This window comes from Corvus kubaryi, unplaced genomic scaffold, assembly GCF_017639235.1.
Source record: "Corvus kubaryi isolate FWS band 111438036 unplaced genomic scaffold, C.kubaryi_AGA036_p1.0 132, whole genome shotgun sequence".
Lineage (NCBI taxonomy): Eukaryota > Metazoa > Chordata > Aves > Passeriformes > Corvidae > Corvus > Corvus kubaryi.
This window is the reverse complement of record NW_024580666.1, coordinates 3130759-3157305: the sequence shown is the minus strand read 5'-3', so window position 1 is coordinate 3157305 and position 26547 is coordinate 3130759. Positions and strand designations below refer to the sequence as shown.

The 26547-nt window shown below is 40.4% G+C and overlaps 1 protein-coding gene across 2 annotated transcripts; it reads right to left on the bottom strand.

Annotated features, from left to right (window-relative positions):
• Nucleotides 1–1937: 1937 nt before the first annotated feature.
• ABHD3 (abhydrolase domain containing 3, phospholipase) lies at nt 1938–26539 on the bottom strand. Of its 2 annotated transcripts, none has more exons than XM_042029999.1 (9): nt 26233–26524; nt 24523–24686; nt 21719–21901; nt 19975–20020; nt 17028–17140; nt 13040–13213; nt 12353–12401; nt 12103–12268; nt 1938–4043 (listed from the first exon to the last, which is right to left on the bottom strand). In XM_042029999.1, exons 1-9 carry the CDS (start codon nt 26377–26379, stop codon nt 3865–3867), a joined length of 1221 nt encoding a protein of 406 aa, XP_041885933.1. In that variant the 5' UTR covers nt 26380–26524; the 3' UTR covers nt 1938–3864. The 2 variants fall into 2 exon arrangements, with proteins under 2 accessions (XP_041885933.1, XP_041885943.1); XM_042030009.1 differs by having other exon boundaries at nt 3961–11232; nt 26233–26539.
• Nucleotides 26540–26547: the final 8 nt, after the last annotated feature.

Genomic DNA, 26547 nt, shown 5'->3' with positions numbered 1-26547 from the left:
CTGAAGTGACCCGGGGAGAAGCAGAGTGCAGGGCTAAAGTCTTCTTTCTGGTAGGTGTGAGTCATTGGCATGAGCCAGGTAGCTACAGGAGTTGTAGGTGAAAGAGGCAGTTCCCCTCTGAAATTCCTGTGTAGGTGGCACGTGGGACAACAGGGATTGGAGAGTGCCCTGACTACCTGGAGTTAATGAGCTTTACAGGGCAATTAGCTGAAAAAGCAGGGGGCCACGTTCAAAATGGGGGGAGGTAGAATTTGAATAGTTGGTTTTGTTTTGGTGTTTTTATTTATGCAGGGAGGCAGGAAAAAAAAAAAAAACCTGGGCTGGGACTTGTCCACTTTGCTTGCATGCTGAATGTGAAGTTTGTGGAGTTTTCTTTCAGGGCAGGAGGGGAACAGGGATAAAAAGGACTGCAGATAGCTACAGCTGGAGGGAAGGCTGGTACAGCTGGCTTACAGAGATTTGGGTCTGGGACAGAGAGTGGATGTGTATGTGAGTGGTACACAGGGGTCCAGACCATTACAGGAAAAGGGGAGGAGGCTGTTGTCTTAAACACTTGGGAACTGCTGAGATAAAGTAAGCTGCTCTATTCTGTTGACTTGAAGGGCTCAAACAGTTGACTATTAGATTTCAGCTAGAAATTCCAAGTTGCAGCACAGAGGAGGAGAAGCTTCCTGAACCACATCTGGGGAGTAATTCTTGAATGTAGAGCCCTTTTCCAATCTCTGTAATGGTGAGTCTAGGCCTTGGAGGGACTGCACTCTGCAACAGTCAGCATGTTGGGATCTAAAGTGTGACACTCAGTGTCACACTGACAGACCATGCCGACCTGCCTGGAGTCACCACTGCTTCATTGGCGTTTTCTTGATACCAGCTCCTGTGGAGTTATAGACTGTCCTCCACAGCCCTTTCTAAGTATTTTAAATGGTGCTGTTACATGTCATGGTTTCCAAAAAGAGCATTAATTCATCTGTTCAGTGTGAAATGTATAGTATGGGTTAGTTTCTCTGTATTCAAAGAACCATATTGTATATTGGAAATTTTCAGTTTTTCCAAGTCCTTTTTTTTTGCCAGGAGTGGACATAATAAATGACACCTTAAAATCTTGGTCTTTTTGATCTGGTGCTTAGACAGCTGAGATCACGAATGACTCTTGGGTGACTGAAGGTCTCACAGATAAAAAGAACTGTACCATGCATTGATGCCAAGGGCAAAGTGAGAAGAGGTGGATGTTCTGGAGCATGTATGTGGTATCTCCTGTTTTGGGCAGGAGGGCTGAACTAGACAGTCTCTAGAGGACCCTGCTGACTTCAGCTACTATGGGATTCTGAACTAGGAAGAAAGTTTTCTTTAAGAGGTAGGTGTCTGCAGCCCTTGTGGCTTGGAATTTCATTTTCATTCTATTTCATCTTTCCAGTAATGAGTACATTGATAACTAACAACTTTCTTCCATCATCAGCATTACATATCCCTGTTGATGCCTGGATACTCAGATCACATGAAAAGCCAAATAAAGACCCTGTGAATTCACAGTGTTTTGAATAGAGGGCACATTGTGGACTTTGGCTTACTTGTGAAACTGTGTGAGGTACAAAGTTATTGCACAGCAAAAATGTTTATGGCACTTGTTTCTAGATTGTGTGTACCCTGTAAGATCTGAGGTAAGTGTCTGTGTTTTTTGTTTCAGAAGATCTGACTGGGAAAGCTTGAAGATATCCATATTAAAATTTGATTGTTACCACCTTGCACACTATGGTTTGAACAATGTATTTTCCCTGATGGGGTCTAAGGAAAAACACTGTACATTTGGGGGGGTGGAGGGGGGTGGAAACCCCAACTTTACTGATTTTTGCTTAATGTAGCTTTAAAGATAAAAGTCCCATGGAGATTTGTATAGGTATTGGATCTAAATTAAGTAAGACCGTGCAGAGAGAGAGAAATTCTGCCATTAATTACTTTATTTAAACAGTAAGGTGTGATTTAATATAAGTGGTTTTATCTTTATTAATACTTGATGCTGAGTTTTGAACAGTACTGCACCTAAACAATTTTACAAATATAACACTAAATACAGTTTATTGCTCATTGTTTTTGCATGACCATAAAACCTGGAAATGAATACAAGAATAAATAAGGCACCCTACTAATATGCTGATTTTCTGTATTGTAGTAGCATGCACAAAATTTCATTTTCCTTTTGCAAGTCACTTTTCTAATTTTTCTTATCAGAGAAAAAATAAGTTAGAGTTCATTATTTGGGCAAGTGACTGTTTGAAAAGTCAAAACTTGAAAGAACTTTTTAATTTTCTTAATTCAACCGTCCACCTTACAAAACTGCTTTCGTATATCATGTCCCAATTTCTTTTTCTAAAGACAAAAAGTATTTTTGTTCTTCCTTTGCTGTTACTAGGAAACATGCTTTGCAAGGGGAGTGTTCACGTACTGCTTGAGACAAAAGACCTGACTTGCTTTTTTTAGCTGCATTTTCTTCTTGTACTGACCCCGCTCAAAGATAAAAATAAAAATGCAGAGGCATCTTTCCTGACTTCTTATTCAGCTAGGCCCAAATCAGTGATCAGCAAAAGGTAGGAGCTCCACAGATGCTGCTTAAGGGCCTGTTTTAAATTTCAGTATGCCCTAAATTAGGGCTTCCCAACAGTTTCAAAAGATATTCTGTCCAAGTGTCCTTTCTCCTCAAAGGCCCGCGCTGGCTGTCACTCTGTGTCAGGGCTCAGGAGAACAGCGATGCCTTGGCCACCCTCACAACTCGTAAGCCGCTAGGGCAGAAGTTGGTTTGCAGTGGCTTCAGTGATTTGACAACCTACTGCCAAAATGCTGACAAATGATCAAATATAAAAACCAGAGGCACAGCTCTGACCTCCATCCCAACTTTCTTTAAACAATTTGTTCCATTCTTCTCAGAAATGATACAAAACAATAGCAGAGATAAAAGGTTTGAATTTGTTGGTTTTTTTTTTTGTTTGTTTAAAGCAGATTATATAATAATTTCCTGATGCTCTAATATTTATTCTTTAAAGCTGAAATGTTCTTGCAAGGTAATATAAACATAGCCGGTTCAATCACCGAGTTTACCATTTATATGAAGTATGTGTTACTTATGTGACAACACCCAGTTTTACATAAACTCTAAAATGCAAAATGTCTTTTAATTACATAAGTTATTACAGTACTGTTTTAAAGGAATCTTTTGGTTATATGTAAACACTGTAAATTAGCTCTTTAAAAAATAACCATGTAAGACAAGTATGGCATTGACATAGTTTAAAAAACAATAACCAGCCCTAAATCTGGATACTCTCAGGGCAGAACAGCAAAAGCAGGTATCAATCTAATGCTATGGAATAACATGCTGAATTTTTGACTTATTTGAAGAATCAGTACTTTTATTTGATCCCTCCTTTTGTTTCCATATTTTAAGATTTTCACCGTCAGTGCCCTGAGGAATGGGCCAACTGGTACTATATGTGACAGGATAATATATAAGCTATTTTGTGTGTTGCCATTCTAATAGTAAAAGCCATCTAAATAAAGTCTCCTAAATACATACTGGTTTAAATTAAAATCCTGAGGAATTATAATCTCTCTACTTGATAGTTTTGGTTAAGTGCAATTTGATGTATGCAGAACACTGTTTCATTTAAGGTCATTCTTAGTAAGGCATATTAAAAATAAATATAAAAGTGACAACATAATATTTAGTTTCTTGCTACAAAATCTTAGGCAAAAATATTTTTGCATGTAGTAATGGACTTTATCCATTTGCTGGCTTACAGGAGTTAAAATCTGTGCCCTAAGCTTAACTGCCCTTGTCAGAATGTGCCACTGTGCTATAATAGTGGTCCAAAGCTACATGCTAAAGATTTTATTTCCATGCTCAAACACAGCTTGCACAAACTGCTTGAAGACTCTGTCCATGTAAGTGCACTTCCTTGGCCATATTCCTTCCAGAAAACCGATATGGCCTCCGCATGAAGTCAGAACCAAAGCAACGTTTGCATTTTGTTTGGCAGTTTCTACTGGTATAGCTAAAAGGGGTGGAAAAACGTTTTAAGTCCTTAAGCTTCTATGAAATGCCAGCCATTGAGTAATTTCTCATAAACATTCCTCATATTATATATGAATAAATAGGAACAACATTAATAGATCCTTAAATGTCTTACAGGGTTTGGAACTACAGCTGTATTAAAAGCCATTTTTCTCTTCATCATTAACTCACCTTACCTGTGTGATTTTTTTTTTTTTCCCGTGGCTGCTGTAAAAATTTCAGCTTCATCTTTCTTTCAGTCACACTGATGGAACAGCACCCATGTTAATGCATACTTAGGATTTGCTATAAATAGTGTAAGTAAAAGGACAGTCAACCCTGTACTGTTACTGCAATATTCACCTTTAGGAAAGCTGAGGAACTGGGACCTCAATTGCAATTGTACGAGACTCCAAGCACAGAACCTTTAATGTCAGGGTTAAGATTTGGTCAGTAAGATATCCTATCAGATAACAGAAAAGATTATCATTTTATCTGATCTGCCATACATTTACACCTGCATGTTTAGACACACCATACAAACACACTGGGAGAGATGGTTCTTGCCCTGAGGAGCTCATAATCTAAGACACAAGGTAAACAGAGAAAGAGGAAGGGGGAAATAACTCTACAAGGACGAAGAAATCTGTTCTGTGCCACCCAGGAGATTAGTGGTTCTCTACTGAATAGTGACTGCTAGAAATTATTTTAGAATGTAGATTATTAGACTGGATAGTACAAGGATTTTTCTTTTGCTGGGTTAGTTTTCCTGATCTGATTAGCGCCCTAACCCAGTTCCCCATGTTAATGCCAACATATGAATAGTGGCAGCCACAGTCAGATGGAGCCTTCAGTGAGGGGGCCATTTCAGCAACAGCCTACAATTAGCTTAAAGGCATCAGTGAATGACACTTGAGATATGCACTGATCTGGAAACAGGCAGGAGGCAGGCTTCAGTGCCTCTTATTTTGACTGCATAGATGTGTGGCTTAATCAATTCCACCACCTGGGCAGTTCCCTTTGTGAAGGAAAATAGAGGTCAGTTAGCATAGACTGACACAGAGGAAGCATATGACTTTACAAAGGGTACTTGGTGCGATGGGATGACCCTGTTATCATTTGAACTGGTTGACACAGCAGTGCAGCTTTTTATCAAGAGTGCAAACACTACAGATCCATAAAAATTAAGTTATTTAATCAAGTTCCTCTGGAGTTTTAGGTATGCCAGGTATACTTCTGAACAAGCAGAAATCTCAATACATTATTTCAGTAAAGAATGCCTTTCAAAGTTCCAGTTTTCAAGTGAGAAACTTTATGAAATGGGAAAAAAAATCATACAGATTTTTGATTATTCAGGATTGACAGAAAAAGCAACAGCAAAAGAAAAATACTTTGTCCCGAAAGAAAGGAGTAGTAGTAGTTTCACTGTGTTACCTAAAAAACGTTATGACAATAAAGCTGATTTTAAGTCATACACTGCTCAACTAAAAATGCATTGTCCCTACAACACAAAGCAGCAAGTCATTCACAAGAGTTATATTACTTCCTCATTTACTTTAAAGTATTTTTGAATCAGGTTCAGTTTTGGGGGACTTCAGTTGTTCACATCCCTTTCTAACTGCACTTCCTTCAGAGACACCTTCCACTCATTCCAATTTCTAGGAGTCTGTTCCTTTACCCCTTTATACATTTGCTATGTCAAAGGTCATTATCCTTGAATAGTCCCTATCTCTGCATATTACTACCTTCTTCAGAGAGATGTGCTCCTTACTTTCACTTGGATGCTGGCAGACTCATAGCTGTGTCCTTGAGATGCCGGTTTGCCTTCATTTTCAGCAACCATAGTAAGAGCACGGAGTAGCTCTTTGCTTAGCCAAAAAATGACCCCCAGCCAGAGCAAGTCACAGGAGAACTTGAGTGTAATGACTGTGGCGAACAGCTGTGCAACTTAAAATAGATCAGGGCAGAAGCACTGGACCTGTGGAGCCAGGGGAGCAGTCTGTGCCTCAGAGGTCCCTACCAGCCGTGCCTGAACGACATGCTCTGTTCCACTCCAGGGCCTCAGCACGGAAGCAAGACCAACGCCTGCATAGCTGGGCTAGTGTCTTTTGTGAAGGTGTGTGACAAGCTCCCTGCCTGTAACATGAGGTACCTGACCATGCCCTGGGGGAGCAAAGACTGAGCTCCAGAGGGCAATGGGGATTCTCTTGCCGAATATAGGAGGTTCTTTGCTACTCAGTGCTATCCATTTCTTCCACACTTTCCCTCCTTTCAAAATTGCATGCATCTAAGTAGTTTATAGCTTCCAGCATTTACTAAGTGATTCTGATTCTTTACTAGGAGGAAGTAACCGTGCTTCTAACAGTCTCTGCAAGAAGTCCTTGGCTTTTCCTTTGTTCAGTTGGAAATTTGAAAATACTGTATGTGGGATCTGGGCCTTTTAAAGCAGTACTGAGGCCAGACTAAGAAGTCAATGATGTAGAAGCCTAGACTGAGGAATAGCACACACTGAGAACACGAGATGCAGAAAACAATGTGTTATTTCTTGCAATCCAACACATGCATCATTTTCAGACTCAGCAAGCGCTTGTCTGGAGTTTTGCCTGAGTTAATCTGCTCAGCAGTCTCTGATCTGCCTCTCTTGGATTCTGTGGATGAACACATTGCCATGTACAGAGAGTGGCTGCAATTCATGTCAGCTTCTGCCGACTGCATAGGAATTTGCTACTTATCTGTACCAAGCGATCTGTTCCTCTTCCCCCCAGTAGCCTGTGATCCATGTCAAACAGAATCCCAAGAGAGAAGTGGAGATCAGACACAAACCCCATGCCTGCTTCAGGCAATGAATCACACTTTCCACACCCATTCTGCAGCTGTCTGCCTGGTCATTTTTTAGTCCCCTCTGTCTGAGGGGACTAATAAATAGGCTCCTGTGCAAGAGTATGGGGAAGAATATGTGAGGAGAGACAGATTTGACCTCCAAGAATCAGAGACAGGCATGAGAACTCCATCAATCCTAACCGATTCGGGATCAGCTGCTAACTGGCCTGAACATACCTCTTCACTAGCTAAAACGTGCAAAAACATGACAGTCATTCACTTCAGCAGACTAGTGCGAATGTGTAGGGAGAATGTTCTTTCCTGTAAGAAACTGCTTTGCTGGGGGATTAAAAGGGAGATCATAATAAATGTCTCCTCTACTGTGTTAACCTAGCTGGGGAAGCCCTTACAGGCCAATGTCCCTGTGACCTCTGCATACCTGTCATTCAGAGGTTGCCAGTGTAATCATAGCTCCCAAATCAATTTGCTGGTGGTCATTCATTCCCAAACTGGCTGGAAATACTGTAGTGGGTGCCATGTGCTGCCTGCCTCTGAACAGCTACAGTGGCTCTTTCCTAGAAGCTTACCAGTCCTGCACTAGGATGCTGGTTATTTTCCACACCTGGTAAGGTGCAAGCCACATGCAGGTCTTTACAAATGTCATCTTCCCCATCCTGAATTTCCCCCTATTTGTCCATGTAACTCCTCCCCAGCAGAGTTTCTTGCTCTGCAGGTTCTTGGAAGAGAATTGAATATGTTGTGTTGCTCCTCAGTGCCAAAATGCAAATGATGCTTGGCGGTGGTGTGGTACTTTTCTCAAGGCTGTTTCTAGGGACTGTTAGCCATCCAATAAATAAAACCACAATGCAACAGAACAAATTTTACAATGTAAAGGACAAATGAATGGAGCACCGGATGTGATGTATTCTAGGAGATAGGATGGCATGCCAAAAGATACCACCGTTCATTTTTGTCCACATGTAACCTTCTAGTTCAGTTTTTATTGACCAAATCTGTACTGCTGTTTGATCCAGCAAGCACAGACCTGTGATTTGTGATCACAGAACTACAATGTAAATACTTGTATGCAGAATTACTTCATTCAAAACCAATTTGTTGTACATTCTTTGCCAAAAAGAAGTTATTCTTTTTTTAAAAAGCAAAAGAAAAAAACAGATAAGTCACTGCTGTCAGACATTCCATTGTTTGCTTGAGTTCTCTCTGTTCCCTAAACTTTTAACCTAATTGTTATCTGTCTGGCTATTCTTTGGCCATTTGGTCTCTCCTGACAACTTCATTCAACTGTGCTGTTTACATAACAGGATGCAAAATAACACCTAAGAGCAATTACTCGAAGTTTGGATTCAGGGGGACAGAAAAGCTTCAGAGAGTTCAATACAATATATATAACTGAGCTTCAGACACGCACTTATTTGTCACAGTGGATCAGGAAGGACCTGGCATGGTACCTAGCTCCAAGGGCAGGCTTCCAGCTCGGGCACAATGCTCACCAGCAGCAATTAGCTAAGCATTAGTATAGTGAAATTTAAGTCAGATGCCTAATACCCTGCTTAAAGTCTCTTCAGAGAAATATGCCACTTCTGATGAAAAGTTAAATGTGGCAGTGATAATGAATGCTAACACCCCATTTTCCTGATTTATTTTTTACATTTAAAAAATACAAGGACTTGACTTGGTTTTATTACGTATTTCCTGAAGCAGTGGCTTGTTTAAATTAGTTATGGTGAGAGAAGTGTCATGCAATGAAGAAAGCATTTGTTTTCATTAGTCAGTATTATGCAATATGAGAATTGCATTCCAGAATTAAACTACAGATACATCAGCTGCCAAGCTCTGTGAACTTTAAACAGCAACATTAAGGAAGGACTGCAAATTGATTGCTTCTTCCTAATACTGGATTGAGATCAAATGGCACATTTTCACAATATATTTAAAAATAACTTCTGGGAAATACAAAGCATACCAAAAAGCACGTAAGAAGAAATGATCAGGTGGCAACAAGCAACTGAGGCAGCATCTGCACTTTTTAAGGGAAGTGTCTCTTTAGGTCCTCATTGTGTAGTGACAAAGCAGACTTGGTTTTGCATCCCTCAAGCTCTGTTACTGGAAGATAGATGTGCCTGGCTTTATGGAAACTATTTAAACACAAAGGAATTCTGGCATAGCTCTCTCCCTGGTGAGTTTTCTAGGCTGGTTTCCCAGCTCTTGGAAACTACAGCTATCTACAACAGAATTGGAAGGTAGCTTAAAAGCTGGTAGGTATTACTGGGAGAGGTGAGGCATGAAATAACCAGTCCCCAAAGCCAATAAAAGGCTGGGGTTTGGATGAGTATGAATTTTGTGGCTTTGAATCCATTATACAGTTGTGGGTGGAAACTGCTTGGTTGCCACAGGCTTCCATGTGTCCACACATTTTTAAGTCAAGAAAACCAAGCCAGTTGCCAGAATAAAGTCACCTCCAAGAGTAACACCAGCCCTTTATGTTTGCTAACATAAAACAGCTTGCAGAAATGTGAAGATGAATGAACTCCAGTAACTAATGGCAGCAGACATAAATCCCAGGCTGCGAGTTGGGGTGCTGTGTCTCCTGCCAGCACAACCATTCCTAATGAGGGTGCACAGCACAAATGAAAAAGGAGCCAAGGACAGACAGATGTAACAGAGTTGTGCTGTTAGCTGTAAATCAACATTGTCCTGGTTGCCCTTTCTGAGGTAAACTTGTCTCCACAAGTACAAGGGTTTACAACTAACAGCATTAACTCTGTGAACAAGGAATAAATGAATGCCTAACCACCCAAATATCTTAATGGAGAAAGGCTGGTTAGGGTCAGAATTTCAAGAGACAATTGACAGTCATTACAACAGACTTAGCACTTCTTGTTTCAGAAGTACTGGTGCTCTACCTCGCCCCCCTATACACTTCAAGACTTCTAAGGCATCGTCACAATAGTTTTGATACCTAATTTTACACAACTAACCATCCCACTGTTCACAAAGAGTTGTGTTACTTTTTAAAAACAGCTTCAAGGATGGAGAGATTTGCTACAGCTGTACTCTAGGGGACTCAATCTTTTGAGTACTCAAACAACATATCACAGTACTGCTGAGGCTGTAAGAGACCTCTTGACATAATCTAGTCCAGCAATAGCAGGGTTACCAACAGCAGGTCTTCCAGGGCTGTGTCCAGTAACATTGTGAGTATCTCAGTAGATGGAGACCACACAAACTATGCCAGCATTTGACCACTCTCACAGTAAAAAAAAATGTTTTCTTGTGTTCAGATTGAATGTCATAGGGTCAGATCAATGGCTGGCTCTTGAGAGCTGGAGGTAAAAAGAGGATGGAGTATCTGCACTAGCTTTCATCTAGCTAAAAAATGTCCCAGTTCCAGTCATAATAGGCTGGAAAAGGTTAACGAATCTTTCAGGGAGTGAGGCACACTGACTGGTTTACTGCTGTTGTCACTATGCTAACTAGGTAGACCCTGCCACAGTTATTACTTAACTTTAGAGCAGAAACCACAAACTAAGTGGTTAAGCTAGTGCTAAACAAAGAGGTGAAGCCATTGTTCCCTGTCTCAGCTACTGTGAAAGAAACATGGCACAGCAGATGACCTCCCTACAGTTCTATGAGAAAAGTCATGTCCAGGGTCCAATTTCAAGGAAAAAAAAGTCCCACAGAAGCTAGTAAATACAAAGGGATTAGCTCAGTTTCAGAAAGTCTTTGAACTGCAAATTTTTTAAAGGTTAATACAGTATTCTAGAATAATATTGCTGTGTTTACTCAGACATTATTTCTTTTATAAGCCTCTGTTTTGGCCAGTGTAGGGGATAGGTAGTTTGGCTAATCTAGAGTGACCATTTTTTCCCCTCATATTAGGTGTCTGTCATCTCTTTACATTGTCCATGCAAAGCACAGGATGCTTTTTGTTCCAGAGAGGAAGAAATCAGACTGTCTTTTTCTAGTGCACTCTACTGGAGCAGCCCTTTTCATGTCACATTTGTCTCTAACTGATCTTTGAACTATAAATAGTAATGTGTGTGCATGTTTCTGTATGTGTTGTACATCTGCACACAGATAAACTGTACACACAAAGTCTCTTCCAATTCTTTAATTTCTGCTTGTTGTTCTAATCTGTTTGCCTGTTCACTTTGGTTTCATGACTCATTCTGCAAGCATCTCACTTCACTTGTGGTGGCAGAAGAAAACTTCCCTAAAATAAATCAGTTGTATAAACTTCATTTTTAAAGGTGTCAGGTGCTCACTGCTGAAGACTGTTGCCTCAACCAGCTGTTCATTTTAGTGGTTTTCCTCTACATTAGCTTTTGTTCTCCTTCTCTTCTCAGAAACTATAATGAAAACACAGACCACAGGAACAAGCATATATTTTCAGGATAGTTAGCAACAGGGTTTTGATCTTCAGAGGAAAAGCAAAATGTTCATAATGATCATGTGTTTAGCATGAAACAGAAAGAGAATGGAAAACAGAATTTTCAGCCTGTTACTTAGCTGATACTGCTGCTCCTTATTGATTTCAACGTTCCTCCTTCTAAGAGCTCACCTTGTGTGTATCTCTTCCCCTGCCCTAGGTTTTGGCCTACATGATTAGATGTAACTAATCTAACTTTGATTTTTTCTTACTTTTAATTTACAGGCACTGGAGGTGGCACTGAGATCAACAGATCAGGATTTCAAATCATCTCAAACATAAGCAACTCCCAAACATTCTTTGTAGGGCCTTAAAGAATGGCAGTAAAAAACCCTACTTGTTTCCAGTTTGAATTCTGAATGTCTATATCCAAACATCTGAATCCAAGTTCCTTTTTTTGTGGGTTCTCTTCATACTTGGTGAACAGAAACAGGTGCTTCTGAGAGGGCACTACATCTGGTATCTTCCTTACAGTGAGGTAACTCATACCCTAAATGTGCGTATTTCTTTCTTTTGACTGTAAAGACTCCACTAATCCCTAATGAGGCCACCCCATATACTTCTGCATTCTTTTAATACTTCTGTATTAATCAAATCTCTCCATCGTCATCTGCTTTATATGTGTCTTAAACTTAATTGCAAGACTGATCCCTCCATGGAATTTTGATCCTACAGCAAGTAACATTTAAATACACTTCTACACGTAGGTCTGAGTTTATTCTCAAACCTATGTAGTTTGTCTTAATGACTGCATATACAGACAAATACATTTTAAAAAGCCTAAACTTACCATGAGCTGGTGAGAAAACATCATCCACAGAGTTTAGACATAACACTGGAATTCCTACTGACTTCAGCTTGCGACATGGGCTAGCATCTTCATAGTAATCATCAATTGAACGGTAGCCAAACATGACTGAAGTGAACTGTTTATCAAATTCTCTAACAGTTCTAGCCTGAAGTACAGAATTCAAATAGGGAACTATGTCAGCATTTGGAAAACAGCATCCAGCTCAAGCAGATGTAACATTTTCACATACCTTCATCACAAGATCCATATCAAATAATTTCTCCAACATTTGTCGATGCCTATAAAGAAGGATAGAAAAATCAGGGCTTGTTTTTTTGTTGTGTAAACAAACACAGAAGTTCTCTGCTTTACAGATACATTTATAGAAGTAACTGTCTAACATGCTTGCTTTTAATTTTCTGTCATATTAAAAATCTGTCTGGAATCCGAGAACAGAATAATTGTTCATCTATATGTTGGCACATCCAGAAATATGGTAAAAATCTGTATAAGCCACGAGAAAGATGCCAAACATAAAAGAACTTAATATTTGGGAATACAAAATACAGTCTGGTTTTATAAAGTCAAGGATGAGCTAGGCTTTTCCGTGCTTTTGCAGTCAACACCAACTTAAAACAATTATTATATATAGAAATCTACTCAAAGTCAGTATGTGCAAGTCTAAAAGTTTTAAAAATCCATTTACTTCATCCATAAATACAGAACATTGGGCTTGTTGCGAGTCCTTGAGCAGCGGATAAAGTCATATTGATGACAAACTTTCTTGAAAAGACCCCTTTGATTTCAAAACTTACCAAATAATTCACAAAGAACAACTAGAGTTGTTACAGCATTAATTTTGCCAATATTTTTATACCTGCTGTGGATCTCATGTTAACATCCTTCCACCTGCTAAATAGTTCTGAAGGCAACTCACCTGCTGATAGAGGATTGTAGACAAGTGGTCAAGTAATAGTTGAAAAGAAGCCAGTTTAGTGGCTTCTCCAGAGATTCTACAGATTCAAAAACATTCCAACCCGCAGAGAAAATTGCAGCTGCCATTAAAGGAGTGTCTCTGCCAGTTTTGCCCAGGTAATTTAAAAGAAGCATGCTACAAATGAAAAACAGAAACATATATACTATCAAACTGTTTGCTTCAATTTAGAGTAAATAGAACAGTCAGCCATGTTTTTGTCTGTTTTTCAGTAGTTTCTCATATGAGTCCGACAGTTGTGCCTAGTACACCTAGAAGATAGTCACATAATCAACATATGACTCATGAAGTTTACTTGCTCTCTCTACTATCAGAGACGAACAGGGTGTGCTGTGTAGGGTGTGAGTAGGAGTGCATTTAGAAACAGAGATGTACTAGTCTTACTTAGATCACTAAAGGGAGGGAAAAGTCAAGTGATTCTTACTCATGGAACAGGTATTCCCAAGTGTTAGTAACTTTTACCGTCTTACAAGCTCTTGGTCTTCCTGATGTGATAAATCTGATCAGCGTGCCTGACAAATGCAAGCTGCCCCTGGCACACCTGCCTCACTATGAAGTCTTCTGAGATTAAGGTAGTGCCATTACCTCACCTCACACACATGAAAGAACACAGCTGTTCTTTAACACGAAGTATGTGAAGAATGAAGTCTTGGATAATGAATAAAACTACAGAAACAAACTTGTGACCCAAATAAATGGTCTTTCTGACCAATTGCAGCTTATAGTCTCTACTGCTAATGTATACTTGAGTTGCAAAAAGGGGGAGTTCACAAGCATCTACCCTTCAAATGTAGAAAAAATAAAATAGCAGGAATAGAGTAAAATAAAAATACTGCCAGAAAAGCTCTAAGTCTTACTTTACTGCCTGAGACCTCAAAGTTTACAAAGAGCATTTTAATACCAAGTCTTTAACACAAAACACTACAATTAATTAGTAATGTTAATATAACTCCCTGGATTGCCACACTGTATCTTGGCTTCGTCTATTGTACTTCAGGAGACAGCAACCTTTAGCAAAGGCATTATGAGCCAGCCTGCTACCACAGAGACTTTATCCCTCTGCACTACCTACCAGATCATAGAACAGCAGTCCAATAAACCAACCAAAAAAAAATTGCAGTAATAGAAGAAGCACTTCTCTAACAGAATTCACAGAGTGTATGTAGTAGAGAGAAGGCTTAGGAATCTTGATGCTACAAAATAAAGTCCCTTCCAAAATAATACCTACTGAAGATAGACATTCACATCACAGACATGTAAATGTAAATGAAAGACCACCTGTTCTACTATTTTAATTCTTAACTGGGGCAAATATGTCTTATAAAGATTATCTGGCTATTCAGAAAATTCTGAAAAGCAACAGATGATAAAAACTCCTGTAAGATTAAGACAAGTGGATGATTTTTGCAGTATGTCCCTTGTGACATCTTTGCTCCTGCTAAATTTTAAACATGCGGTGCTCCAATTAATTTTGAAGTGTGGAAACAGTTCTCATGTAGATGATTAGAGACTATTCTGGTTTTCTGTACAATTAAGCATATGCTTTCTGGTTTTGGTTCAGGATTTTAAAAACATATTGGAGGGGGAAGGTGGAACACCTTGCCTAAAATTGCCCAGCGGTGCTGGTGAGATATAAGCTAGGAACACAACACAGATTCCCTGTGCCATACTAACAGACTTTGCCAGTATTTTGGATACCATAACTAGGTTAAGCCAAGGACAGAAATGACACTAAGGGCTGATCTGGCCTTTTGTACCAGTCACAGATTTGCCAGCTTCTACCACACCTTCAGCCCTTCATAATTGCCAGGCACAGGGAATTGTAGCCATCCTGGCATCAACTGCTGCAGCAAGGCACAAGCAGGCCAGATTTCTGGAGAGTAGAGGACAATATTTTGATACACAATCAAGGACCTAAATAGGAAAAATATTCTATGGGTCTGCTATTCATATGTAAGGAAGAACCCGTCAGGTACGAGAAGATGCAGAACAGTCTTGGCCACTGAGATTATTCAGTGGTGGATTTTTAAGGTCAAAAGTAAGTGGGTAAGGTAAGCAGCAGAATTACAACTCTGGAGAGTTGGCTTTCATTTGCTTAGGGATCTGGTTTGCAGGATGCCACATGAGATGGCCCTGATGAGCAAAGGGGTCTGGGAGACCTGTTTGACTTTAAGGATAACCAAACATAAAGCACATGTGTGATACATTCTGATATGCAGGAAGTTGAGCAAGAGAGGCAGAAGATCACATGGAGAAAAAAAACCCTTCTGAGCAATTTCAAGGAGGAAGTATCCTTAAGATAGACGAGGGGTGGTCTGCCTGGGAGAAACAGTCATTGCCCAAGAATGCAGGGATGCAGTTAGGAAAACTGAGGTTCAGCTGGAGCTGGAACAAGCAAGGGATGTACAGGACAACAAGAGAAAGGTTTCTGCAGCAAGAAAGGCTTCTCTAAGTCTTTTAGTACGAAGAAAGACTCAGAACAAACAACATCCTCAGAACAAACAACATCCTCTTCTTTCCCCTCATCAGTGAAGTCAGTCATCTCATCATAGAAGGCAATCAGATCACCTTGGTATGTTTTGCCCTTGATGAAAACAGTCACCTTCTTATTCCCCATATGCCTGGAAATAGCTCCCAGAGGATCTTCCCAAAGAACTGAAGTTAGGCCGACCAGCCTTTTTCCCTCTTGGAACCACTCTTCAACAGAACAGGGAACCTAGTGACTAAAGATTTGCAAAAAAGCAGAGGCTACCAGTCTTCCCTGTCTTTACTGCTGAGGTCTGTTCTCAGGCCTACCCAGTCCCTTTGCCTAGTGGCAGAGTTTGGGACAATGGCAGCAGAAGATCAAATTAGGGTCCAAATTAGGGCCCAGTTATGCAAACTGGGCACAGACATGACAGTGGGACCAGGTGAAGTGCACCAAAGCTCCAGAAGGAGGCAGCCAATGTCATCATCAGACAACTGTCTATCACTTTTGAAAGGCTGCAGCAACATGAATGGAAAAGGACTGGCCTGATTTGAAAAGCTTCAAAGTTAATTATTTATTTCATTATCAATAACTCTATTGCTTGAACAAATATATATTTATCTCAAAGCTTCTACATGTCACTGATAGATTAATGTCAATATATAGTAATATATATTAATATCAATATATATGGGCTATATCTGCCCCCCCCCGGCCCAATTTATCAGAGAAAAGGGAAGTCTCAGGAATTTACCACTGTGTCTGCAGTATTTCTAAGGAAAATTCTCCTCTGCTACGATTTTTGTTAGAGAGGCTGCTGGAACATTTCTGCTAGCTTCTAACAGTGATTTTTTTTCCTAAGAAACTGTGCTATCATTGTCTGTTCTAGCTGTGCTTTCTGGAGAGAAGCCAGGACACAGCAAGTCTTAATACCACATGCTGTACCAACCCATACTGGTTTGAGCAACAATACTACTTCTTGCTTCTGAGCCAGACAGAGCAGATACCCACACCTCTTCCAGCCTAACCTACCCACACACTGCAGAACGCAAACAGAGTGAAGACAAATCTTGTTATTGCCAGAGGTTGCTATGAAACATGGTGTATTAGCTCAAGATTCTATTTTATATCCCTCTGTTCCAAAGGCAGCCTCCATACTTTCCAAAGACCGTATTGCCTACCTGTTTGGCTGTCCATCTGCCTGTCACAGTTTCCTGTCTTCCTCTACCTCCCCCCACAATTTTTAAATGTTAGCCAATTTCTACCTTCCCTGACACAGACGAAATAGCCTCCAAGATATGAAGTTTCTAAAAGTCTTCTTCATATTAACTCTTGGAGAGAAACCCAGCTTGCTTGCAGCTCAGTTAGTAATGCAAGTATTCCAGAGTAATAATTTACAATCAGGCTACATCAGTCTTATTTTATGACCACAGTTAAGCTGAGACTTGTGTTACACAACCTTACCCGCCCATAGAAACACCTGCTGCCATGAATGGAGCTGAGGGGTGCAAGCTGTGCACATAATGAATAACAGCCTCTAAATCCTCTGTGTTAGCTGCACAGTAAGTCCTTGGTGTCTGTAAGGAGTCAAGAGGGAAAAAATGCCATCATAAGCTTTTGTATTATCCTTTAAGGACAAAGCAAACTGAACAGTGGATCATTATATAAGAAGATAAATTTAGCATTTATTGTGAAGCTTCACTAAATGGCAAATATAAATCCAGAGTGTTTCACAAGGAGGTGAAGGAAGGAGTTATACTTGTTATCATTACAAAATAAAAGAGGTGACAGGTATCTTCAGTATCTGCAACCTCCAGGTCATTCAATCTGAACAGAGAACAATGTGCTAAACTAGACAGAACTAGATCAGAACTAGATAGACACTGATTATTTTTAAAATACCCCAAGGAAATAGAAACATATTATAAAGGCTGTGATTTACAGAAAATGAAGTTAAAACAACAATGTTACTATATTCACCCACATTCAAATGCAAAAGAAAGCATTAGATTTCAAGTTCTGTCAGCCAGCATTTGAAAACTAACCCATATTTAGATTCTACATACAACAAAACAAAATAAACAGATAAATAAATTCCCCAGTGTCATTTACCTAATTTAGTATTCTATTAACTAAAGCAACGAAACATATATTAGCCCTTCTTTATCCATCACTGGTGTCTCTTTAAATCCTGAATCGAGGCTTGGAATGACTTCCACTGGCATCAGATTGAGTAACCCCTTGGGTAAGATTCGGTTAACCACTTCCCTGCTATTGAAGGATAGGCACAGCTTTTGAGCCTCCCCTGCAGAGACACCTGGAATAGGTCACATAATCCAACCTGAGGGACTATCTGGAGCAGTATGAGGGAGACAAGTCCATCTAGGCACCGTAAGAATCACAGTAATGTAAGGTTTTTTTCTAATGGTGTTGTCCAGATCTCATCTACAGCAAAATAAAGTTTTTAACTTTAGAGTTGCTACTAACATGTTAGTGACTTGGACTTAACTACAGGTACTGACTGAACTGCCAAAATTCAGTAAAACATTAAAACTAAATATAAAAATACATAACTGTGAGTTAATGGAACTTATCTGTTGCCTGAAGCAATGACGGATTTCAAGGGTGTTTTTTCTTAAATTGCTTTCAGTTAAACTGCCTGGCAATTTGTGGGTGATTTTAACAAATTTAATTACATTAAACTAATTAGTTAAAATACATTTAACAAGAATATTGAAATGTTGACGCCAAAGATTAAGAAATGGAAAGAAAAGCTAAATCTAGATAATTAAAACTGAAGACATTTTTAATTTCCATTTATGTTGCATTTCCAGTTCACATCTGCATGAATCACTCTTCATTGTTTTACATCTTATTAATTATAAACATTGTGAATGTGTTTTATTTTAATTAAATTGTCAACTTTACAAGGAAAAATAATTATTTTTGGTAGCTAGGATCTAATGCATTCTAAGTGTATTTGATTAAAGTTTATATAGCTAGAGATTTATCTTGCATTTTAAATTCAGTTAATTCTGGACAGTTTAACATTTAGCTATCTGCGCTTTGTATGAAGATCTTTTAAAACACCGTCTTGGCTCACATTGGCTGTGGTCAATATAATATTTGATTATTCCATAGCAATAATTCACAATAACTTTCAATAATCAATGGGAACAGTATTCTTTAAATAACTATTATGCATTGTAAATCTGAATCTGTCTTTAAAGTGACTAGAAAAAGAACTGCTTACATAACTAATTTCTACTGTGGTGCCTAACTATGCTTCAGACTCATTAACTAGGGATTTTATACTAAAATGTTGAAACCTCTTTGCAGAAAATGTGGTAATTTCAGCTAGTTTGCTGCACCACAAGAACTTATAAAGCTTAAAGATGTAAATCCGATTACAGTAAAATACACACAATGTATCCAAACAAGGGATCTTTTCTCTTAATGATTCAGAAATTCATCAATAAGGACTTTGTGTGTCACAAAACTGCTTTGTAGATCCATCTCCAAAAGTATGCAGAAAACTACTCTTAACATGGCAATATTTGCATTGAAATGCTTTATCTGATTATGGGAAAACATTCTGAGCTTTTTAAAGTTTGAAACCAGGGGATTAAAAAAATGCAAAACAATACTGAGTATTATGCACATTCATTCCAGCTGCAGAACTGTCAACAAAACACATATGAAAAAACAAAGCTTATTCAGCAATATTTCATCATGCCTTGTCCCTAGCTGCAGAAAACATTTAGCTTCAAGATTTTTTCTTCTGAGGAATGGCCAGTTATTGCTAAGCTAACATGATATGTCTGTCCCAAAAAAATGTCCTCTGTAGCTGAGTTTGTGTCAGAATTGTTGAGAAAAATACAAGAACACATTTAACTTTTAGGATACAGCCACCCATATAAATCTAGTTCATTAATTCACTAGCATGCAGTATGGATCAATTTTAATGTCACACCTTTTTAACCATATCAAAAATACATTTTAAACTGGGAAAAAATTACACTGGATTGTATTTGGATATGTATGTTAAATCAATGGGAGAAAATTGCATTGACTGAACAGAGATTTGCACATTTTAGATACTGCAGTATTTTTGGACAGAAAAGTGTAAGGATTGTTCATTTTAATGTTACAGATATTAATAATTGAATAATTTCCTAAACTGAAATGTTCAGAAAAAATCATGTGTTGACCAGCTGACCCTCTAGGGTTTCAAAATAAAAAAATTAATATTGGCACATGATCGATCTACCAGATGGCTGAATTCTCTTCTCTGCATTTTCAACCCATGCTCTGAGTTTCTCTCATTTAATCCAACTGTACAAACAGGCACAAATGATTTCATAATTACCACTTATAAGTGAGAGATGTTTATCTTAGAAGTCATCCTTACCAAAAGCTCCTCGCCAGCAATTCCCCGATTGTTAAAAACCACGCATCTAAAAATTGAGACAGTAAATTCAATTGTACACATTGTTAAATTCACCAAAAGAGATAAATACACCAAAAAATGAAAATGCATGAAGAAATGTGAGCCACTTCTATGAATAAGCTCAGCACATAAATATTTACAGACCTACAGATCCTAGAGGCTGACAGTGTGGAACAAGCTTTATACCAAAATGGAGTTCACTGATGTCAGTGGACTGTCTGAGCTCCGTGATTTGTTGAGGTCAGACTGCAGGGTGAGAGCCCCAAGGTTTAGCTGAAGATGGTACAGACATGCCCTGCCTGCACTCTGCCACGAGCTCTGCCAGTGAAGGGCTGAGCCTAAAGCTGTGCTCTGAAAAAAGAACGTCAGAGATCCGTGTGTAGACATCCCCCAAAGCTACATAATTCTATTAAATTGGAAGAAATGAGCCAAGTCAAAATTATAATGACAGCTGGATCTAATTTGCAGGTTCTTGGGAATGTGGGTTTTTTTTGTCTGGTACAGCAGAAGTTTCTGGTCTCTCTCTGTTGGTGGGAGTCTCTGAATCTTCTAGCAGTATTACCATGATTTAAGAATCAATACTTTCTTAATAAATACTACTTTTCTATTACTCTTCTACCATCTCACTGAAATAATTTTTTAAAATAATATACATAGTTAGATGGGTTAAAGGCATGAAAGAATACTTATTTGGTATTTTTCTCAAATGTTGCTATTTAAAAACAAAATTATAGCATTTTCTTGAAATCTGACCTAAAGCTCCCCTTTTTAACGTTCTACCTTCTTCTCTTAGGTGACCAAATGCAGATATTACTTTCAGGAATACTTTAAAAATTAATAGTAACACGTTGTTGATTTCAGGGCTTTCCTCTGATATTTCTTATTGGTAAATTTTAAAGTGATTTAAAAAGTACTTTGTTAAAGTGCTGCTTTACTTCCATAAATTAGTAAAGTAGTTATCCAAGTAGAGAGGAGATAGCCAAACATGTAGATAAAAGCTAATATATCCATATTTGAAGAACTTATTAGAGTCAGTACCGGAAGCCAATCTGCAAAGACAAAACATAATATTCCAAATAGAGATCCTGGAACAATGACAATTTATTTTAATGTGCAGCAGCAGCAATATGGTTACATAAAGGAGTCTACTCATCGAATAATCCACTTATGTTACCCAACTGACCAGAAGCCTTAAGAATGAAACTAAATTACACAGTGACAATGAAGAGGTGACAGACCCCCTTAAACACCACCAGTAAAAGAAGGCTAGCTCTCCTTTCTGCACCCAGGAATCTGAGGCTGCTGAATCAAGCAATTTTGGCATTCAGAAGCTGACCTCCTCCAAGGCCTACTGCCAGCAACCCATCCACACGACTTGGAGCTGAATACAAACGCTTTCTCTAGAAAGTGTAAAGGTTAACACAAATACTGATAAAATAACTTAAGAAGCAGCAGCAAAGCCCTATGCAGACTTATCTGGCTTTCCCTGCAAGCTCTGGGGTACATCTGTAGGTATTAAAACAGCCCTTCCAAATGTACTGCCTGTTATATAATTCCATTATGATTATTATTACTAATAACACTTTCTTACACAAACTACTGTATTCAGATCTCGTTTGCCTTAGGAAAGCATCTGATACATAAAGATACTGATATGGATCCTACCAGAAGCAGCAAAATGAATAGCAATGAAATACAACAGTACCTGTATCCCAGTGTTTCACTTTGATGGATCATATGAAGAATGTAGGATTCCTTGCTTGTTCCTGTCAGGCCAGGCAATAACAGGACAGTGGGTCTTGTGCTGGCATCCGGATAATATGAGCTGTCATTATTATCAAACCAATCCAACGAAATCTGTCCTCCATCTGCTGTTTTAATGAGCTCACTGAAAGGTACATTTTAATACAACACTGATTAAATTGAAAAATACACGCTATTGAGAGTGCTTGCAGTCTACAAATTACCAGGTATGAATTCTGCATTTCTCAGTATGTTTTAATACTCACAAAGTGCCACCTGACTAGGCATGTCTGCATTCAGAAAGAGTCACACCTACAGCTGACAAGAGTTAGAACAGTCAATTTGCGGAGTAATTCCCATTCACAGTAAATGAAGACACGGCCTTTCATAAATTGCTGCTGATGTACTGGAAGCTTGTAACTAATGTGATTTTTGGCACTGCCTTGTGTTTTATACAGGCATTTTTGTGTACTGCAGATTTCCTTTGAATCATCTGAGAATCTTTTGATAGCACACTGGGTAATGCAATAAACATTTATCACTTTTTTTTTTCCTCTTCATCCAAAGAAGCAGAGTGTATAATGGATTGTTATGTTTTAAACATGCAGAACACAGACACACACTACTGCATCTTTCACCCCAGATCTTTACAAACTGAGCTAGAATGCATTCTTACAGAATATATCTTAACAATGCAACAAATATTATAATATTTCAATAAGCTAAGTATGCATTAAACAATGACAAAAAAGTTTCATTCTTTTTTTTAGAAATGTACGACATCTTCCCACTTCTGGGAAATTTGAACAGTTAAAGTGCTACTTTACTTTCACAATTTAGTGAAGTAGTTATCCAAATGGAGAAGAGATAGGCAAACATGTCGATAAAAGCTAACAAATATGTATTTGAATGGTTTGAGAGAGTTGGTCTAGAAACTACCAGAATGCAAGCCTACCTTGCATTTGATTTTTCTTTTGAAATTCTTGGTAGTGACTACTCCAGATTTTAAGGGTGACCACCCTCGTTGGACTCATTAGCTCAGCTTTGCCCTTTTTCCGTAATGGGAAGTAAATGCAATGCTAGTGAGTACTGCCAACACAATCTCAAATGGTACAAAATAAGCACTGCCCCATGGAACTATGTTTCTTCTCTCAAAACCCTTGAAATAAAAGTGTACAAGGACTAGAAAAAGTGGACATGGCCATACCACTGAAATGTTTCCTAGTTACTAAAACTAAGGGAAGCTGCTAAATGCTAAGTCTATTCTACCATGCAAGCAGAGCTGAAACAACTTGTGTTGCATCCAGGTTCCGGCGCATAAAAGTCCTTCTCCTTAGGTCTTGTGCCAAATGCCTCATTTGCCAGACTAAGTCTCATTTCTGTGTGAAAGAGATCAGCTGAGGACAAACAATAAATACAAGGGGTTTTTTCCCGTCTTAGAATTTCAGCATGAAAAAACACAACACAAACTCCACAGGTAAAAGTTACTCTGAAAATCCCAGAAGTTCTGTATATTCAAAACAAGGCTGAATGTGGCCATGCTACAGTTAAGGTAGGACATGTTGGTTTAATGGACAGACACAGTGACTGCATGACCTTGGCAAAACTATGGCATTTGAACACCGGAACATTTGATACGCCAAGTAATTGTGCTGCCATCCAGAGGGACCTCAACAGGCTGCAGAAATGGGCTGACAGGAACTTCAGGAAGATCAATGAGCAGAAGTGCAAAGTCCTGTGCCTGGGAAGGAACAAGCCCATGTACCAGTAGAGGCTGACCATCTGGAAAACAGCTTGGCAGAAAAGGACCCGAGGGTCCTGGTGGACACCATGTTGAACATGAGCCAGTAATGCGCTCTTGCAGGAAAGAAGGCCAAGAGTCTGGAGGCTGTGGAGGCTTAGGAGGAGTGTAGCCAGCAGATCAAGCGAGATGATCCTGCCCCTCTATGGAGCACTGGTGTGGCCACACCTGTAGTCCTGAGTCCAGCTCTGGGCTCCCCAGTCCAAGGAAGACCTGGACATATTGGAGAGAATCCAGCAAAGGGCCACAAAGATGACAAACAAACTGGAGCCTATCTCCTATGAGAAAAGGCTGGCACAGCTGGGACTGCTCAGCCTGAAGAAGAAAAGGCCAAGGGGGAACTTAGCAATGTGTTTACATACCTGAAGGGAGGCTGCAAAGAGGATGGAGCCGGGCTCCTTTAAGTGGTGCCCATTGACAGAAAGAGAGGCAATGGGCCCAACCTGAAACACAGGAGGTTCCCTCTGTATGTAAGAAAACACATTTTCAATGTGAGAGTGACCGAGCACTGGCACAATTTGTCCAGGTGTATTGTGCAGTCACCATCCTTATGGAAATCCAAAAGCCATTTGGACATGATCTGGGGCAACTGGCTCTGGGTGACCCTGCTTGAGCGGGGGAGTTGGACTAGGTGACCTCCAGAGATCTTTTATGACCTCACCCACTGTGTAATCCTGTGAACATATATAACTACATCACTTCCTATATTGTCACCCATATTTCAGTGCTGCAAAACTCTCTGAGCTAAAATAGGGCCATTTGGGAACACTGACCTTTCAAACCTACTTCATATTGAATCCATGATGAAGACGGTTCCAAGTCTGTGGACAAAGTCATAAAGGTGGGCATAAAGCAACAAAAATAAACCAGGCACAAAGTTGAGCAATGACAGTGGGTGTGACACAGTCAGAATAAGGGAACAGCTGGGTATCAAATCAATCACTTTCCAGAATAAAGGCACTTACTTCCTGTACTGTACTTGGGGTCTAGATGTGATAAAGGGACGCAGGAGCGTCTGTACCCGACCTTCCCAGCACCAAATCGTGGGATAGTAAGTTTCTGTCACAACGGGGCAATATTCCTCGAGAAAGCGGCAGAAACGGTCATTGCTTGCCACCAGCTGGGGTTTCTAGGAAAAGAGACTACAATCAGACATGGGCATTCTTATAAAACAAACTAAAAAACAAAGAAAGAAAGAAATGAAAGCTTATTTAAATCCTCTCTCAGTGAACTAGTTTATTTCATATAATCATTTGCAATGCTTTTACCTTTCATGGTACAGAGATAAGTAAATGAAAACCAAACAAAATGCCAAAATGCCCAAGTGAAAAGTGAAACCCATTAAGCATAATGGATTCCTTACCTACTTCTAATAACATACTGATCTAGCTCTACTTTTACCAGCATTTTATCTTCACAGACAAATTAAGTAGGCAAGAAAGATTTCTCCAAGTCTGTTTTCTTGGACTACACAGAAATGGCACTTAATCCGTGCATGCACTTTGGCCGTGCACCCGTAGTACCTTTTTTAACATGGTAGGACACTTCTCCTCCCATCTCATTCTACTACACTACACAAGTGCATCGGTTCCTCATCTCTAATAATACTCTGCATGCAGACAATTTGCTTACAGTTTCCATTTGTACACCAATTAACATGGAAAACTCCCTGTATACCAAACACTGCATGTTTTAGCAACTATATTTCTTATACCTCTCTGTCACAGTGACTCCCCAACATGCAAGCATTAATAGGACAATAACAGATGCTTTGAGGGAAACCATTCCACATAAACAGCTGTAATGGCACATCCTCCCTTCGTTTTTCTCCTCTGACCAAAATCAAAATCAAGTACCCTCTTCTCCATGAAGAGGAAGTCTATGTTCCCAGCGGTTCTCTGAAGGACTGTGGCAACACTCAGGTCCTCAACAGTCAAAAACCTTTTGATATGCGTATTTCAGTTGATTACGCATTCAACGAGGCGCTCTTACCACGGGCCACTTCAGATCGCATCAGGCTCACCGTATCCAAGTAATTTGCGACTGCCTAATTTATCTCTAAAACCACTGCTGACAAGGAGTACCCAAGAGTGCTCCAGCCCCCAAAACACTGCCATTGTGCCTTCAGAGGTACTTAGGATGGTACCGACAGGGACACAAGGACAGCAAAACTACTTTATCACCTGCCCTGCTATTAAACCAAGTAGGTCGGGTTGGTACTGTGGAGGACGGTCTCCTAACCTCCCTTTCCAAACCATGGCACCCAGCCAAGCTCTCCAACTGGTATAACTGCATTTTGGGGACTGCCGAGGCCAGAGCCCCTTCCCCTCCCAGACCGGGGACGACCAGGGGAGCCCTCCCTCACCGCAGGCCAGTGGCCTCCGGGGGTCACCGCGGCCCCCGCGGAAGACGCAGCCCCGGCGGGCGGGGGAGGCTGCGCTGCCGGGCCCGAGTGGGGCTCGAGCGGGCTGTCGGCCGGCCGGGACCCCTGAGCCGCACCTCCAGGGGGACGGACAAGGGATGAGAGAGGACAAGGCGGCTGCAGAGCCCTGCCCCCCCAGCCATTCCAGGTGCGATCCCCTCGCCTACGGGCGGTGGGTCGCGGTGACCTTCGGGACTGTCCCCATCGGCGGGACACCTGCGGAGCCAGCCCGCCCCGCCGCCCTCCCGCTCACCTTGGCGATGCTGTTGAGGTAGTAGCAGGCGTAGGCGACGCCGAAACCCAGCACCAGGGACAAGCCCACGCCGGAGCCGAGGAACCCCACGCGGACCTGGCTCTCCAGATAGAGGGAGAGCTCCCTGGTCAGCACCTGCCAGTCCATCGCACACGGGGGACGGCACGGCACGGCACGGCCCCACACCCCGGCTGCCGCGGGCAAGCCCACCCCGGGGCCGAAGGAGGAAGGGGAGGAAGAGGAGAAGGAGGAGCTGGCGCCCGCCTCCCGCTGCCGCTGCCCGCGGCCCGCTCCGCGATACAGCGCCGCCCCGGG